Source organism: Babylonia areolata, chromosome 2 (assembly GCF_041734735.1).
Source record: "Babylonia areolata isolate BAREFJ2019XMU chromosome 2, ASM4173473v1, whole genome shotgun sequence".
Taxonomy (NCBI): domain Eukaryota; kingdom Metazoa; phylum Mollusca; class Gastropoda; order Neogastropoda; family Buccinidae; genus Babylonia; species Babylonia areolata.
In genome coordinates this window covers 28591839-28605324 of record NC_134877.1, presented here as the reverse complement: position 1 = coordinate 28605324, position 13486 = coordinate 28591839, and the positions used below count along the sequence as shown (strand labels likewise).

Sequence of the window (13486 nt, the reverse complement as noted above, 5' to 3'; positions counted from 1 at the left end):
TCAAATTTAAATTTCTTGTAATATATTATTCTGAGGTTATATCACATGTTGCTAAATTTTACTTAAATTTCAAAGGGTTGCAGACAAAGTACAGAGTATTTTCATCTGGAGCGTGTTCATATGCACTGACACACAAACACATTGTATGCTTGCAGGCAATGGGATCTGCATGCATGCATGCACACACACACACACAAACAGCATCACGAAAAAAAAAACAATTTGTTTTCTTTTACTAATTTCAACATCATCAACAAATAAATCTCCTTTTATACTCTTTCTACATTTGTATACAACCACAGTACATCTGCTAGAAATTCCCATGAAAAAGAAACCCAAACAACAACAAATGATGTACTGACCAACAGGTCATGACCGCTGCTCAAGTAAAGACAAATTTATCCACATCATTTTGGTGTCATACATGGCAAAAGTACTATACAGCAATCAGGTAAGACTGAATACAGAAATGCACACTGACTGTACTGTTATCTATGGCAACATGATCTTGAACAGATCTGCATCATTTTCTCCTCTGTTCATTTATTCTGTAATTTTTTTTTTAAGATTGACAATTATAACTCATAGACAGAGAGTTTGTGATGTTAATAATTAAAGATAAACATACATTCTGATAAACATTACCCTCGCCTTTTTTCCCCCCCTACACTATTCATTTTTGTTTGTATCTTTTTTTTTTATCATTACAGAGGTCCCGATTTTAAAATACTGAACAGATCTGAAAGATTGCAGTCTAAAATATAATTTGGATTGACACAGTTGCACTGGTTCAAAACAACAACAAAAACAAACAAAAAAAAGAAGAAAAAAAAGCCTGCAACGTTAAGGCAACTCACTGTGAAGTATACAAAGCTTCTGCTTATTTGTGCATCATTAAAAAAAAAAAAAAAAAAAAAAAAAAAGAAGTGTCCAACCAGATTTGTATACATGTTCCTGGTATCATATATGTGCACAAGTAACAAGTGAGTGAATACTTATGTAAACAGGTCAATAGTTCCATTGAAATTAAATTAAAATAAACCTTCATGTTAATGAAATAACAATAATAATAATTTTAAAAAAAGAAAGAAAATAAAGAAGTTGCTATAGTGCTGTGCAAATGGAACTTATATTTTAGAGTTGCCAAGATATCAGCCAGTGATGTAACTGAAGTGGATATGTTTGGACAAGAGAAGTTCTTCCTCCAATACTAACACACACAGGGTTCAATAAAACGTTAAGGACCACTTGGGAACTTAAACACTTTCTTTAGGGGAGGGGGGGGGGGGGGGGATAGTGAAATGCTGCTGAATTTTCAGCAAACAGAGGGTGTGTTCTGCCAATGTAATGAGCACCACTTATATCCAGAGGTTATTTCTTACAATTGAACTTCTTTTTTTCTTTTTTTTTTTACAGTGAAAAACCACAGTTTCAGTTTCACTTTCTCAAGGAGGCGTCACTGCGTTCGGACAAATCCATACACGCTACACCACATCTGTTGAGCAGATGCCTGACCAGCAGCATAACCCAACGCGCTTAGTCAGGCCTTGAGTGCATGCTTACATATTTGTGTACCTATGAAAGTGGATTTCATTTTACGTAATTTCGCCAGAGGACAACACTCTCGTTGCCATGGGTTCTTTTTCAGTGCGCCAAGTGCGTGCTGCACACGGGACCTCGGTTTATCGTCTCATCCGAAAGACTAGACGCTCAGTTTGATTTTCCAGTCAAACTTAGGAGAAAGGGCGAGAGCGGGATTCGAACCCACACCCTCACGGACTTTCTGTATTGGCAGCTGAGCGTCTTAACCATTCTGCCACCTTCCTCCTGTCATAAACCACTGAATGAGTGAAAATCTTTGGATGAAAAATCAATTTTTCAAACGCATTCTTCAAGACGTTCATGGCACAAATGTGTCTGAAACAGCTGTCTAAATGTTTTCATTGAGAAACCAGTGGTACACCATATTAAATCATATGTCAGTGCTTTTTCAACATTTGATGAAAACATACCTACCTTTATGACATGGTCCTCGACTTCTGTGGACTCTGTATTAACTGACCTCAGACTTCTGTCACAATTAGTACAAAGTAAAAGCATCTGCTGCTCATGTGCTGCCTGCTTACACTTCAGCGAAATATGGAGAAAAAAAACTATGTTATCAATATAAATCATATTTACATACAACCTGTAAGTTTTCTTATACATATATTTATTTCACTGTGGCACACGAATAAAAAACATTGAAAACAACAACAACAAAACAAAAAAACTTCCTGTTTCCAATTGAACACAATCAATGTACAGAAAAAAAATGTGTGCAGGAAAAAAAAAAGAAAAGCAACAGCCTGATATGTTGTTACATAAAAACACTGCTTATCAATACAATGTTACAAAAAAAAAAGTATTTGCAAGAGCTTATGCTGAATCGCATATCTAACATTCCTCTCTCAATAATGTGAGCACAGAGCACTGTTCTCTTTTCTTGGTGGGTAACAAACAAAACACACACATGATAAATAACAACAAAAGCTTTCTTTCACTGGTCACCAAGTACTGAACGTCACAACTCCACTCATCTTCAACAACTTTCGTGACTGTAATACTGATCATCTGGTCTATGAATTAAGATGAAAGTTCATCAAAACCTCACCAACATTCACAGTACCAAGGTTTTTGTGAGTTTGGCAAGATGAGTGAACACACAGTGCTCTGAGCCCCTGTGCCAAGGAGGTAAAGCGCATTATAAATACCCATCAGTAGTAGTATCATTATTATTGTTCTTAATTAACTCACACCCACTATAATTTTCCCATAACTGATGCACGCTATGCCAGCTTTAAACAGCTGCTGTCTGCCAGTGATATGGTTCACATGTATTTCAACTCCCAGCCTCTACATCACCTTCCAGAAAATTCCCTCTGGAAGACCACTTCAATGCCTGTCATAAAACAATATAATTACGGCCTGTACACAGTTTGTTTTAAGGAGGCATCAAAGAGAGTGGACTGACCCATATACACTACACCACATCTGAAAATTACGCATAAACCAAAAGCACTGGTCAGGCTTTGACATCCTCGATAGGTTTGTACAAAACATTCACATAAAATGAAATAAAATATATATGTTATTCAATTCAAATACAAGAGAGGCAAGGCCTTCAAGACTCACTTGTGATACACTTTAAGCAAAAAAAAAATCTAATCGTTAAAATGTGTTCTGTATTTGTTATTATAAAGCTTCGGGTTAAAAAAAAAAAAAAAAAAAGCCCTGAAGGCAGATTCGAACCCCATGTGTTCGGGTGAGAAGAAACTGTCTTCCTCGTTACACTATCATGGCTCCTTAACTGACGTTCAAAAATTTAACATTTAAACATGCTTTTTTAAAGGGTGATAAAATTGACTGCGGTATTCGCAGTGAGAATGCTGTTTAAATCATATTATTCTGGTGTATCTTGGGCATTAAAAAAATCTTTAAGGGCAATTAAGAATTCTTTTTTAAGTCGACAGTAAAGGAGACATGGCTATCGCCGCAATCACACTGCAACATTTAACTGTTTTCTCTGGATCTTGATAGATGGTAAAGTTTAGTTACACCCACCGGGAATGTACGACACAGCCAGTTCAATTTCTCTTTTATGTTCATTCTAGTTTTATAGTTTCAAAGCTGATATGAAAATTGAGTATTTTGTTAAACTAATAACATGTAGAGCCAAGTACAAGTACTTCTAAACGTCGTATGAAGTGAAAAGGGCTTAATTTTGAGAAAAGTCAAGACTGGAAATTTTTACGTTTCATCAAGGGTATTAACTCTCATTGTATATTATTTTTTTACTGTGAATTCCGACTGATTTTGTTGAGATTTTTATGGCAGTTTGGGGCATAATCCAGTAAGTGATGAGGCGTTCACAAATCTTTCTTTGAATAAGTATTTAACGGTCTCCTTCTCCAACTTTCCATCACATGTTATCATATATTGTCAATTGAATATAGGATTGAACGGGCAGGTCAACAACTTGAAACAAAATGGCATCCTTCGCGTTCGCTAAGAATATGAGCATGCGCTTTGAATATGTATAAATATGTGTACGCAATTGATTTTTGCCCATGACCTTCGGGGCTCAGCCAACAGATCCAAAAGTCCACTTGTAGTATTGATTTTAGTATTTTCCAAAAAAGACCACTTGGGCGAATGAACACAGTGAAAGCCCTGTACACTGACAGTAAAACACACAAGCTTTTTATGTATCGAGTAAGAATTTATTCCCCACAAATTTAGAATGTCAAACCTAAGAATGCCGAACATCTTCACAACATCAGGAAACTTGCGCATTTACAAGAATGAGTTTAAAAAGGTTGAAGGTCCCATAGCTTTATATGGCCATTAGGACAGCGAATTCATGTCGACTGTGCCTAGCGTTCAGCACAGAAAGGTGGAGTCAAATCCCCTCCTGTAGTTTTCAAACCTTCTCCAACCCAAGTCAGGGACCTCCTGTAGTTTTCAAACCTTCTCCAACCCAAGTCAGGGACCCCGTCACACCAGGATGGAGTGAGTTAAAACTGAAGTAAAGTGCCTTTCCCAAGGACACAACACCATGCTGAAACGGGGTCTGGAACCCAGCATCAGATGTCCATCTGATTCCGTCATAGGGCATCCTTTTTTTAAGTATGCGGTTCCGATTATTGTGCAAGAGCAGACAGAGATAATGTGAATGTCTGGCAGTCAGTCCTACACCATTTATTTCATTATTATTTTACTTTTTACATATGGTCAGAGCTGCATTGCCTTTTTTCACTTTCTTTTTCTAAATTATGTTCTACATTTGTCAAATGTTTAATTTGATCCTGTTCAGATTGTTCACTGCAAGGGTCTGTGCACCTTAAAAGTTCCTGTTTGAATGGATTTACAAAACAAATCATCCACTTCATAGCACAAACGAACAATTCAGACATGGGCCTGAAGGTACACTTTCAGGTGGCAAGTACACAGGTAACATGGCACATCAGCTACAACATCCAAAAAAACAGCAGTTATCAACACATTCTGAAAATCAACACTGCAAAAGCACACACGCCTGAAATGGTACAAACTATCCATTTCTGCTGCTGCAAAACCATAATAAATGTCATCAGATTATCCATAATATTGCAAGTGGCAATATTAACAATCATTCATAATTTATCCATGTATAAATGTAAAACCAATCCGACAATTCTTAAAAAAAAAAAAAATTTCCATGCTAAAACTGACTACCAGAAGTCTGGTTGGGAAAAAAAATGATTAAAATAGCTACAAAAAACAAACAAAAAAACCTGTTATTGACACCCCCTCATGCCCACCCCCCTACCAAAAAAGAACTATTAAAAAACAAATAATAATAATAATAATAAAACAAATGAATAAAAATAAAAATAACAAACCAAACAAAACAAGGAAGATGAAACAAATCAATGACAATCCTTACAATATTTGTCAAAATGAGGTGGGCAGAGCAACAAATGTATCAGGTGCCTTTTCTCCTCTTGCAATGTTTCAATATGTGTACACTTCCATGTATTTTAGAAAATGGATATCAAACAAAAGGAAACGTAACTGACATCTGATTCTATATCTTCAACCAAGTCTTTTTACAGGCTTGAGAAGATGACATCAAAGTGTGTTGTTTTTTTAATGAGTCACAGATGCTGTCAAAATGTTCTGAGAAACTTTGCAGTGGGCCATTCCAGAGTACAAAGCATACAAAATACAGAGTTGGAAATAACTGAAAAACGAAAAAACTTTGGTAGAAACAGCAGAACATGAAAAACAAACTCCAGAAAGGTCCAGAACACTGGCTGAATTGTGTACTTCAGAATTCGGTGAATAAAAGGTTTCATGAGGAGTGAACTTTCTGATTATCACTAACACTTCAAAGATGTTAAAGGCACTCAGACAACATTGATATTTAATTACAGTGTTCACCAGAACAACAGCACCATATAAACAGAGCATTTACTGGAACATCGGTATTGTATAAGCAGAGTTTTTACTGGAACAGCAGTTATTATCTAAACAGCAGGTTTACTAGAACAACAGTATTGAAAAAACAGAGCGCTTACTGGAACAGCAGTATTATCTAACCAGCATGTTTACTGGAACAACAGTATTATACAGAGCGTTTACTGGACCAACAGATTTACATAAACAGAGCATTTACTGGAACAGCGGTATTATCTAAACAGCACATTTACTAGAACAACAGTATCATATCAACAGAGTGTTTACTTGAACAACAGTATCATAGAAACAAAGCGTTTACTGGAACAACAGTGCGTAAACAGAGCTAGTAATGGAACAACAGTATTATATAAACAGTGTTTACTGGAACAATAGTGTGATATAAACAGCATTCAATGGAACATTAGTATTATACAAACAGTGTTTACTGGAACAACAAAGTATAACATAAACACAACGTTTACTGGAAAACAGTATTGCATAAACACATTATTACTAGGGCGCCCACTAGAACAACAGTATTCTATAAACACAGTGTTACTTAAGTGTTTACTGGAACAACAGTATTCTATCAGTAGCGCGCTACATGGAAACGTGATCACAAGACCAGAATTTTGGATATTCTAGTCTGGTTTTTCAGCACTGGCATCAATTTTTGAGATACTCCCCTCTGGTCGTCGGTACAGAAGTATAAGGATGAAAACCAATCGCTTCGCCAATAGCTTTTTCCCCAAAGCAGTCAATGCCCTGTCTCTTAAACAATTCCAGAATGATTAAAGAGAGTTATGCAATCAACAACCACTTACCCGAAGATCTCGTCATCAGTCCCAACCACATATGATATGCAGCTTATGTTTAAATGTGTGTGTGTGTGTGTGTGTGCGCGCGCGCGCGCACAAGTTCTCATATTGATATGCACATGTATGTGTCCTAAATTCTACCGTATCTGTGTTTGTGTATTATTTTCGATTTATGTTTGTACCTTTTATGTACTATCCCCCCCGCACCCTCCCTCAATATTCCTTGTGACCCCAGTACACTTGGTAATAAAGACATATTCTATTCCATTCTAAAAAATACCCAGTTCCCGATGACCAAACAAAACTCCATACTCTTTCTGACCTTTTCCAGGACAGACTGAACACTTTCCGTACTAAATACAAAGTCAAACTGAACAAAAAAAATATGTCTGCTTCACTGCTGACAAAAAAAAAAATTGGTAGATATACCTGCATCAATGTTCTATTTTCATAATCATTTTGGGTTTTTTTCTGATTGTTTTTTTTAAATGCATTCAGCTCTTTGTTGAATGCAACTGGTCAAGGGATTTATCAAAGTTCAAAGACTTCCTGACCCTGAAGGCAAATCATGTTTTTCCAAGCCTTTTCCAGCCCTGGAAATGGTTCTCTCATTTTTCAGACTTCCATGACTGTGTGAGCCTTTGTTACTTATCACTTGTTTCTTTGACGAGGAGGAGGAGGAAGGTGGCAGAATGGTGAAGACGCTCATCAGCCAACACAAGAGTTTGTCAGGGCCTGGGTTCCATTCCCGCTGTCGCCCTTTCTCCAAAGTTTGACTGGAAAATCAAACTGAGCGTCTAGTCATTTGGACGAGATGATAAACCAAGGTGCCATGTACAGCACGCACTTGGCGCACTGAAAAAGGACCCATGCAACAAAAGGGTTGTCTTCTGGCAAAATTCTGTAGAAGAAGTCCACTCTGATTGTTACACAAATATACATGCATGCACTCAAGACGTGACTAAGCGCACTGGGTTATGCTGCTGTTCAGGGATCTGCCTAGCAGATGTGGTGTAGCATATACTGATTTGTCTGAATGTAGTGATGCCTCTTTGAGAAAGTGAAGCTGAAACTCTTTGACTGACTGTTGACTGGTTTCTTTCATTTTAGCTCCCACTGAAATCCACCTTGAGAGTGTGAATCACAAAGGTCTTTGCATTAAGCTAAAGAGAGGGGTGAACACTTCTTTTACAGATTACTCATTGCAAAATTTTGTAGGAAACTGATTTTCGTCATTGTATCATACCGAGTTTATTTTCAACAATTGTACAAACCTATCCACTCCAGATTACTTTAAAGATTCATCCACTGCAACAAAAGTTGTTCATTTCTTCATCAGTACAATTCACCAGGAAAAAGCCTAACAATACTGCGGCTATTGTTTATCTTCTACAAACATCTTCCCATCCTTATAACTACTACTAAAAATGGTCACCGAAGTACAAATGAAAGTCAGCCCCAATGCATTAACTATCAGCCAAACTGATTTACTCTATATAGGCATTCTTTAACCCTCTCAGTGCTGCTGACCAGTGTGCCTGTCGGTGATGTTCTGTCACTCCAGTGAAACTGACCAGTGTGCCTGTCGGTGATGTTCTGTCACTCCAGTGAAACAGACCGGTGTGCCTGTTGGTGATGTTCGGTCACTCCAGTGAAACTGACCAGTGTGTCTGTCAGTGATGTTCTGTCACTCCAGTGAAACTGACCAGTGTGTCTGTTGGTGATGTTCTGTCACTCCAGTGAAACTGACCAGTGTGCCTGTTGGTGATGTTCTGTCACTCCAGTGAAACTGACCAGTGTGTCTGTCGGTGATGTTCTGTCACTCCAGTGAAACTGACCAGTGTGTCTGTCGGTGATGTTCTGTCACTCCAGTGAAACTGACCAGTGTGCCTGTCGGTGATGTTCTGTCACTCCAGTGAAACTGACCAGTGTGCCCGTCGGTGATGTTCTGTCACTCCATGTGAAACTGACCTGTGTCTGTTGGTGATGTTCTGTCAATCCAGTGAAACTGACCAGTGTGTCTGTCGGTGATGTTCTGTCACTCCAGTGAAACTGACCAGTGTGCCTGTCGGTGATGTTCTGTCAATCCAGTGAAACTGACCAGTGAGTCTGTTGGTGATATTGTCACTCCAGTGAAACTGACCAGTGTGTCTGTCGGTGATGTTCTGTCACTCCAGTGTGGTCTGTCGGTGATGTTCTGTCACTCCAGTGAAACTGACCAGTGTGTCTGTCGGTGATGTTCTGTCACTCCAGTGAAACTGACCAGTGTGTCTGTTGGTGATGTTCTGTCAATCCAGTGAAACTGACCAGTGTGTCTGTTGGTGATGTTCTGTCACTCTAGTGAAACTGACCAGTGTGTCTGTTGGTGATGTTCTGTCACTCCAGTGAAACTGACCAGTGAGTCTGTTGGTGATGTTCTGTCACTCCAGTGAAACTGACCAGTGTGCCTGTTGGTGATGTTCTGTCACTCCAGTGAAACTGACCAGTGTGCCTGTTGGTGATGTTCTGTCACTCCAGTGAAACTGACCAGTGTGCCCGTCGGTGATGTTCTGTCACTCCAGTGAAACTGACCAGTGTGCCTGTTGGTGATGTTCTGTCACTCCAGTGAAACTGACCAGTGTGCCTGTTGGTGATGTTCTGTCACTCCAGTGAAACTGACCAGTGTGTCTGTCGGTGATGTTCTGTCACTCCAGTGAAACTGACCAGTGTGCCTGTTGGTGATGTTCGGTCACTCCAGTGAAACTGACCAGTGTGTCTGTCGGTGATGTTCTGTCACTCCAGTGAAACTGACCAGTGTGCCTGTTGGTGATGTTCTGTCACTCCAGTGAAACTGACCAGTGTGCCTGTCGGTGATGTTCTGTCACTCCAGTGAAACTGACCTGTGTCTGTTGGTGATGTTCTGTCACTCCAGTAAAACTGACCAGTGTGTCTGTCGGTGATGTTCTGTCACTCCAGTGAAACTGACCAGTGTGCCTGTTGGGGATGTTCTGTCACTCCAGTGAAACTGACCAGTGTGCCTGTCGGTGATGTTCTGTCACTCCAGTGAAACTGACCAGTGTGCCTGTCGGTGATGTTCTGTCACTCCAGTGAAACTGACCAGTGTGTCTGTCGGTGATGTTCTGTCACTCCAGTGAAACAGACAGGGCACACAGCTCAGAATGTCCATCACCTTTCTTCACCTGGACTTCTCCATGTTGGGACGACATTACTTTGTTCAGCAACATCACTGGCACCATTGAAAAGTCCACAAAAAATGGCAACTGCACCTCAGATGCATACCACACTCATCTCTTATTTTTTCCATCACGGCTCATCAATCAAGGGTTAATCTAAACCCCACAAACCAGTTTACAAACTGCAAAACAGCACACTAACTGGTAAAGTCCACAATCAGTATTCTACAAACCAGTTTACAAACTGCTACCAGCACGCTAATTGATAAAGTCCACAATCAGTATTCTACAAACCAGTTTACAAACTGCTACCAGCATGCTAATTAAAAAAGTCCACAATCAGTATTCTACATACCAGTTTACAAACTACTACCAGCACGCTAACTGATAAAGTCCACAATCAGTATTTTACTAACACATTCATTTTCCTACAGTCCATCCCACAATGCATCAGTTTCTCCACGGTGTTTGAGTTTTAAAATCACAACCATCTGATAATTGTAACTGATGTTTCTTGTTCTGTAAAAGACAACAGAATCTGAATCAATACAGTTACTATAAATTCTACCAACAAGGAGACCGCATCCTCAAATGCAGATAACAACATATTTTTTCCTCTCAATGAACAAAGTTTACTACATACAGATTGTGTTTCTAATAATAAAGGCAGAATATATTGCATTTCCGCAGAGACAAAGCACAAAATTTAATGGACAATCATCTCCAACAGAGAACATTCCGCAGAGACAAAGCACAAAACTTAACGGACAATCATCTCTGACAGAGAACATTCCGCAGAGACAAAGCACAAAATTTAATGGACAATCATCTCCAACAGAGAACAGAGACAGTCCCTTTCTTTTCCGTCTGAAAGTCACTTGGAAAAGCTAATACAACAGTTAAGTGAGAAATCAGACAACTGATTTATATCGGGAGAATTTTGTTGGTTATTGTTTTACATTATTCGTTTATTATCTTACCTATATCTAATATTACAAATTTAATGTGGCAAAGTCACACAACTTTCTTTTCTTTTTGTTCTTCTGAGCAACAGAAACAAGAAGAAGAAGAAAAGCAAGTGTAAGCATTTTGATTTGTCTCTGCGCAAGATTCAGCTCTCTATAAATACGAAAGAAACTGCAACAAAGAGATTTTATCACACCAGTGTTGAAAATCACAGGAAATAAAATCTCTTTGTCATAATTATTATCATTATTATTATTACTATCACAATCATTAAGCAACAGAGACTGGAAGAAGACAAGAGGAAATGAGCACAATGTGAACAAACAAACTACAAGTTGATCAGTTCTACAAAGTGTTGGCAAGCTAACAGTGCAACACCAACACAATCTCCAACAGCTGTAGGGAACAGGAGGTGGGAGGGGGAGGGGCTTGGAGAGGTGGTGGGAGGGGGAAGAGAGGGTTATGAGGAGTGGGTTCAGGTGTGGAGACCTTGTGGAGAGTCGTGGAGGGGGAGGGAGGGGGTGGCGGCAGCGAGGGAGGGAGGGGGTTGGGGTTGGGTTGGAATCAAAGGGAAGAGGTCAGGGGTGTGTGTTCTGGTGTGGGGGACCTGGGCTGGGGGTGGGGGTGGGGGGCACAGCACAGGGAAGGGGGGTTAGGAGGAGTGTGCTCAGGTGTGTGGGATTTGAGGGGGTGCGGGGGGGGGGGGAGGGAGGGGGCAAGGGGGGGGTGATCAAATCAAAGGAGGGGGCTAGACAGGGAAGTGTGGTGTTAAGCTGTGTGGGACTTGGGAGGGTGTGTGTGTGGGGGGGGTGTTGGTTTGGGGGGGGGGTCACATCAAAGGGAAGGAGGGGGTTAAACAGGAAAGTGTGGTGTTAAGCTGTGTGGGACTTGGGAGGGTGTGTGTAGGGGGTGGGGTTGTTGGTTTGGGGGGAGGGGGGGTGGGGGGGTCACATCAAAAGGGAAGGAGGGGGTTAGACAGGAAAATGTGGTGTTAAGCTGTGTGGGACTTGGGAGGGTGTGTGTGGGGGGGTGTTGGTTTGGGGGGGGTCACATCAAAAGGGAATGGGGACGTCAGACAGGTCGGTGTGGTGTTCAGGTGTGCGGGACGTCACCGTCGGCCTCGGTCAGTGACTGCAGTTTGCGCTCTGCCTCCTGCAGGCGACCTGACAACACCTGCCCCGCCAGCTTCTGGTGAACCAGCGCCTCCTTCTTCTCATGCAGCTGGGAAACAACAGGAGGGAAAAAAGGACAATGAGACGGTATGACCATGTGACAAGTGACAAGATCCTAGCGGGCACAACAGCCCAGTGGTTTATGTGGCTGTACCCTTTTGTTGACCACCCGCACCCAACCCTCAAATAACCCTTGTGACACTTTTGGTACACTCCGATGGGCGCAATAGCCGAGTGGTTAAAGTGTTGGACTGTCAATCTGAGGGTCCCGGGTTCGAATCACGGTGACGGCGCCTGGTGGGTAAAGGGTGGAGATTTTTACAATCTCCCAGGTCAACATATGTGCAGACCTGCTAGTGCCTGAACCCCCTCGTGTGTATATGCAAGCAGAAGATCAAATACGCATGTTAAAGATCCTGTAATCCATGTCAGCGTTCAGTGGGTTATGGAAACAAGAACATACCCAGCATGCACACCCCCGAAAACGGAGTATGGCTGCCTACATGGCGGGGTAAAAACGGTCATACACGTAAAAGCCCACTCGTGTGCATACGAGTGAACGCAGAAGAAGAAGAAGAAGGTACACTCCGTAACAAAGACCTTTTCTGTTCTAGTGTATTCTGTTCTACCGTATTCTATTCCAGTATATTTCTTTTCTGTTTGTCTGTCTCTCTGTCAGACTCTCTCACCTCTCACTCCTTGTCACCACTCTGTGTGCGTGCATGCCTGCGTGCGTGTTATCCTTTCATCACCTTCATTACAATCACGACAAGAAGTAGTAGCAGTAGTAGTTTTAGTAGTAGTACCACTACTATGAACATGATCAGCATTATCATCATCATCATTATCATTAGTATCATTATTGTTATTCTTGATTTGTTGTTGTTGTTGCCACAGGGACAGATTGGAAGACTAGGCAATGCCAAAAAAATCTTTGTTCTGGAGTCAAAAAATGTTTTGAGTCTGGAGTCTGACCATGATTTATCTCTTATCCACCGTACTCACCCAATAGCGGCTTGCAGTGTAACACCTGAACCTGCCCGATACCACCGGCTAAACACATGCTTATTATGGGCGCAGCCATTGTTGTTTACATAAACGAGACTCTCACGAGATTCACAGGTTCGTTTTCAGCACTTCATGCCATGCATTTTGCGCTTTTCAGAGTCCGACTTGTGTGAATTTTGACAAAGTTGTGAATTTTTTAAGTTGCAAGATGAGTTTGATGATTGCCGAGAGCTTTAACATAATCTGATTAACGATTCTGAAGATGATTTTGAACCATTTTAATGATTTTGCTTGAGAATCTTGTAAAAATCGATCTAAATGAGTGACCTAGATATTGACTGACCGAGTTCTGCCAACAATGAGAGTG

At 40.6% G+C, this 13486-nt stretch overlaps 1 protein-coding gene and 1 long non-coding RNA gene across 3 annotated transcripts in view; both read right to left on the bottom strand.

The window, feature by feature from the left end:
• Positions 1–1390: 1390 nt before the first annotated feature.
• LOC143300133 (uncharacterized) lies at positions 1391–8913 on the bottom strand. The gene is made up of 2 exons (XR_013057618.1): positions 4533–8913; positions 1391–4491 (listed from the first exon to the last, which is right to left on the bottom strand). It is a non-coding gene; the product is annotated as an uncharacterized LOC143300133 (long non-coding RNA).
• A 2854-nt stretch (positions 8914–11767) lies between these two features.
• The window catches only part of LOC143300102 (coiled-coil domain-containing protein 125-like), a 37026-nt gene continuing 35307 nt past the window's right edge, over positions 11768–13486 (bottom strand). For both annotated transcript variants that reach the window (XM_076613650.1, XM_076613649.1), the window contains exon 11: positions 11768–12160. In XM_076613650.1, coding sequence (XP_076469765.1) covers positions 12032–12160 — 129 coding nt within the window. In that variant the 3' untranslated portion in view covers positions 11768–12031. The remainder of the gene's footprint in view (positions 12161–13486) is intronic.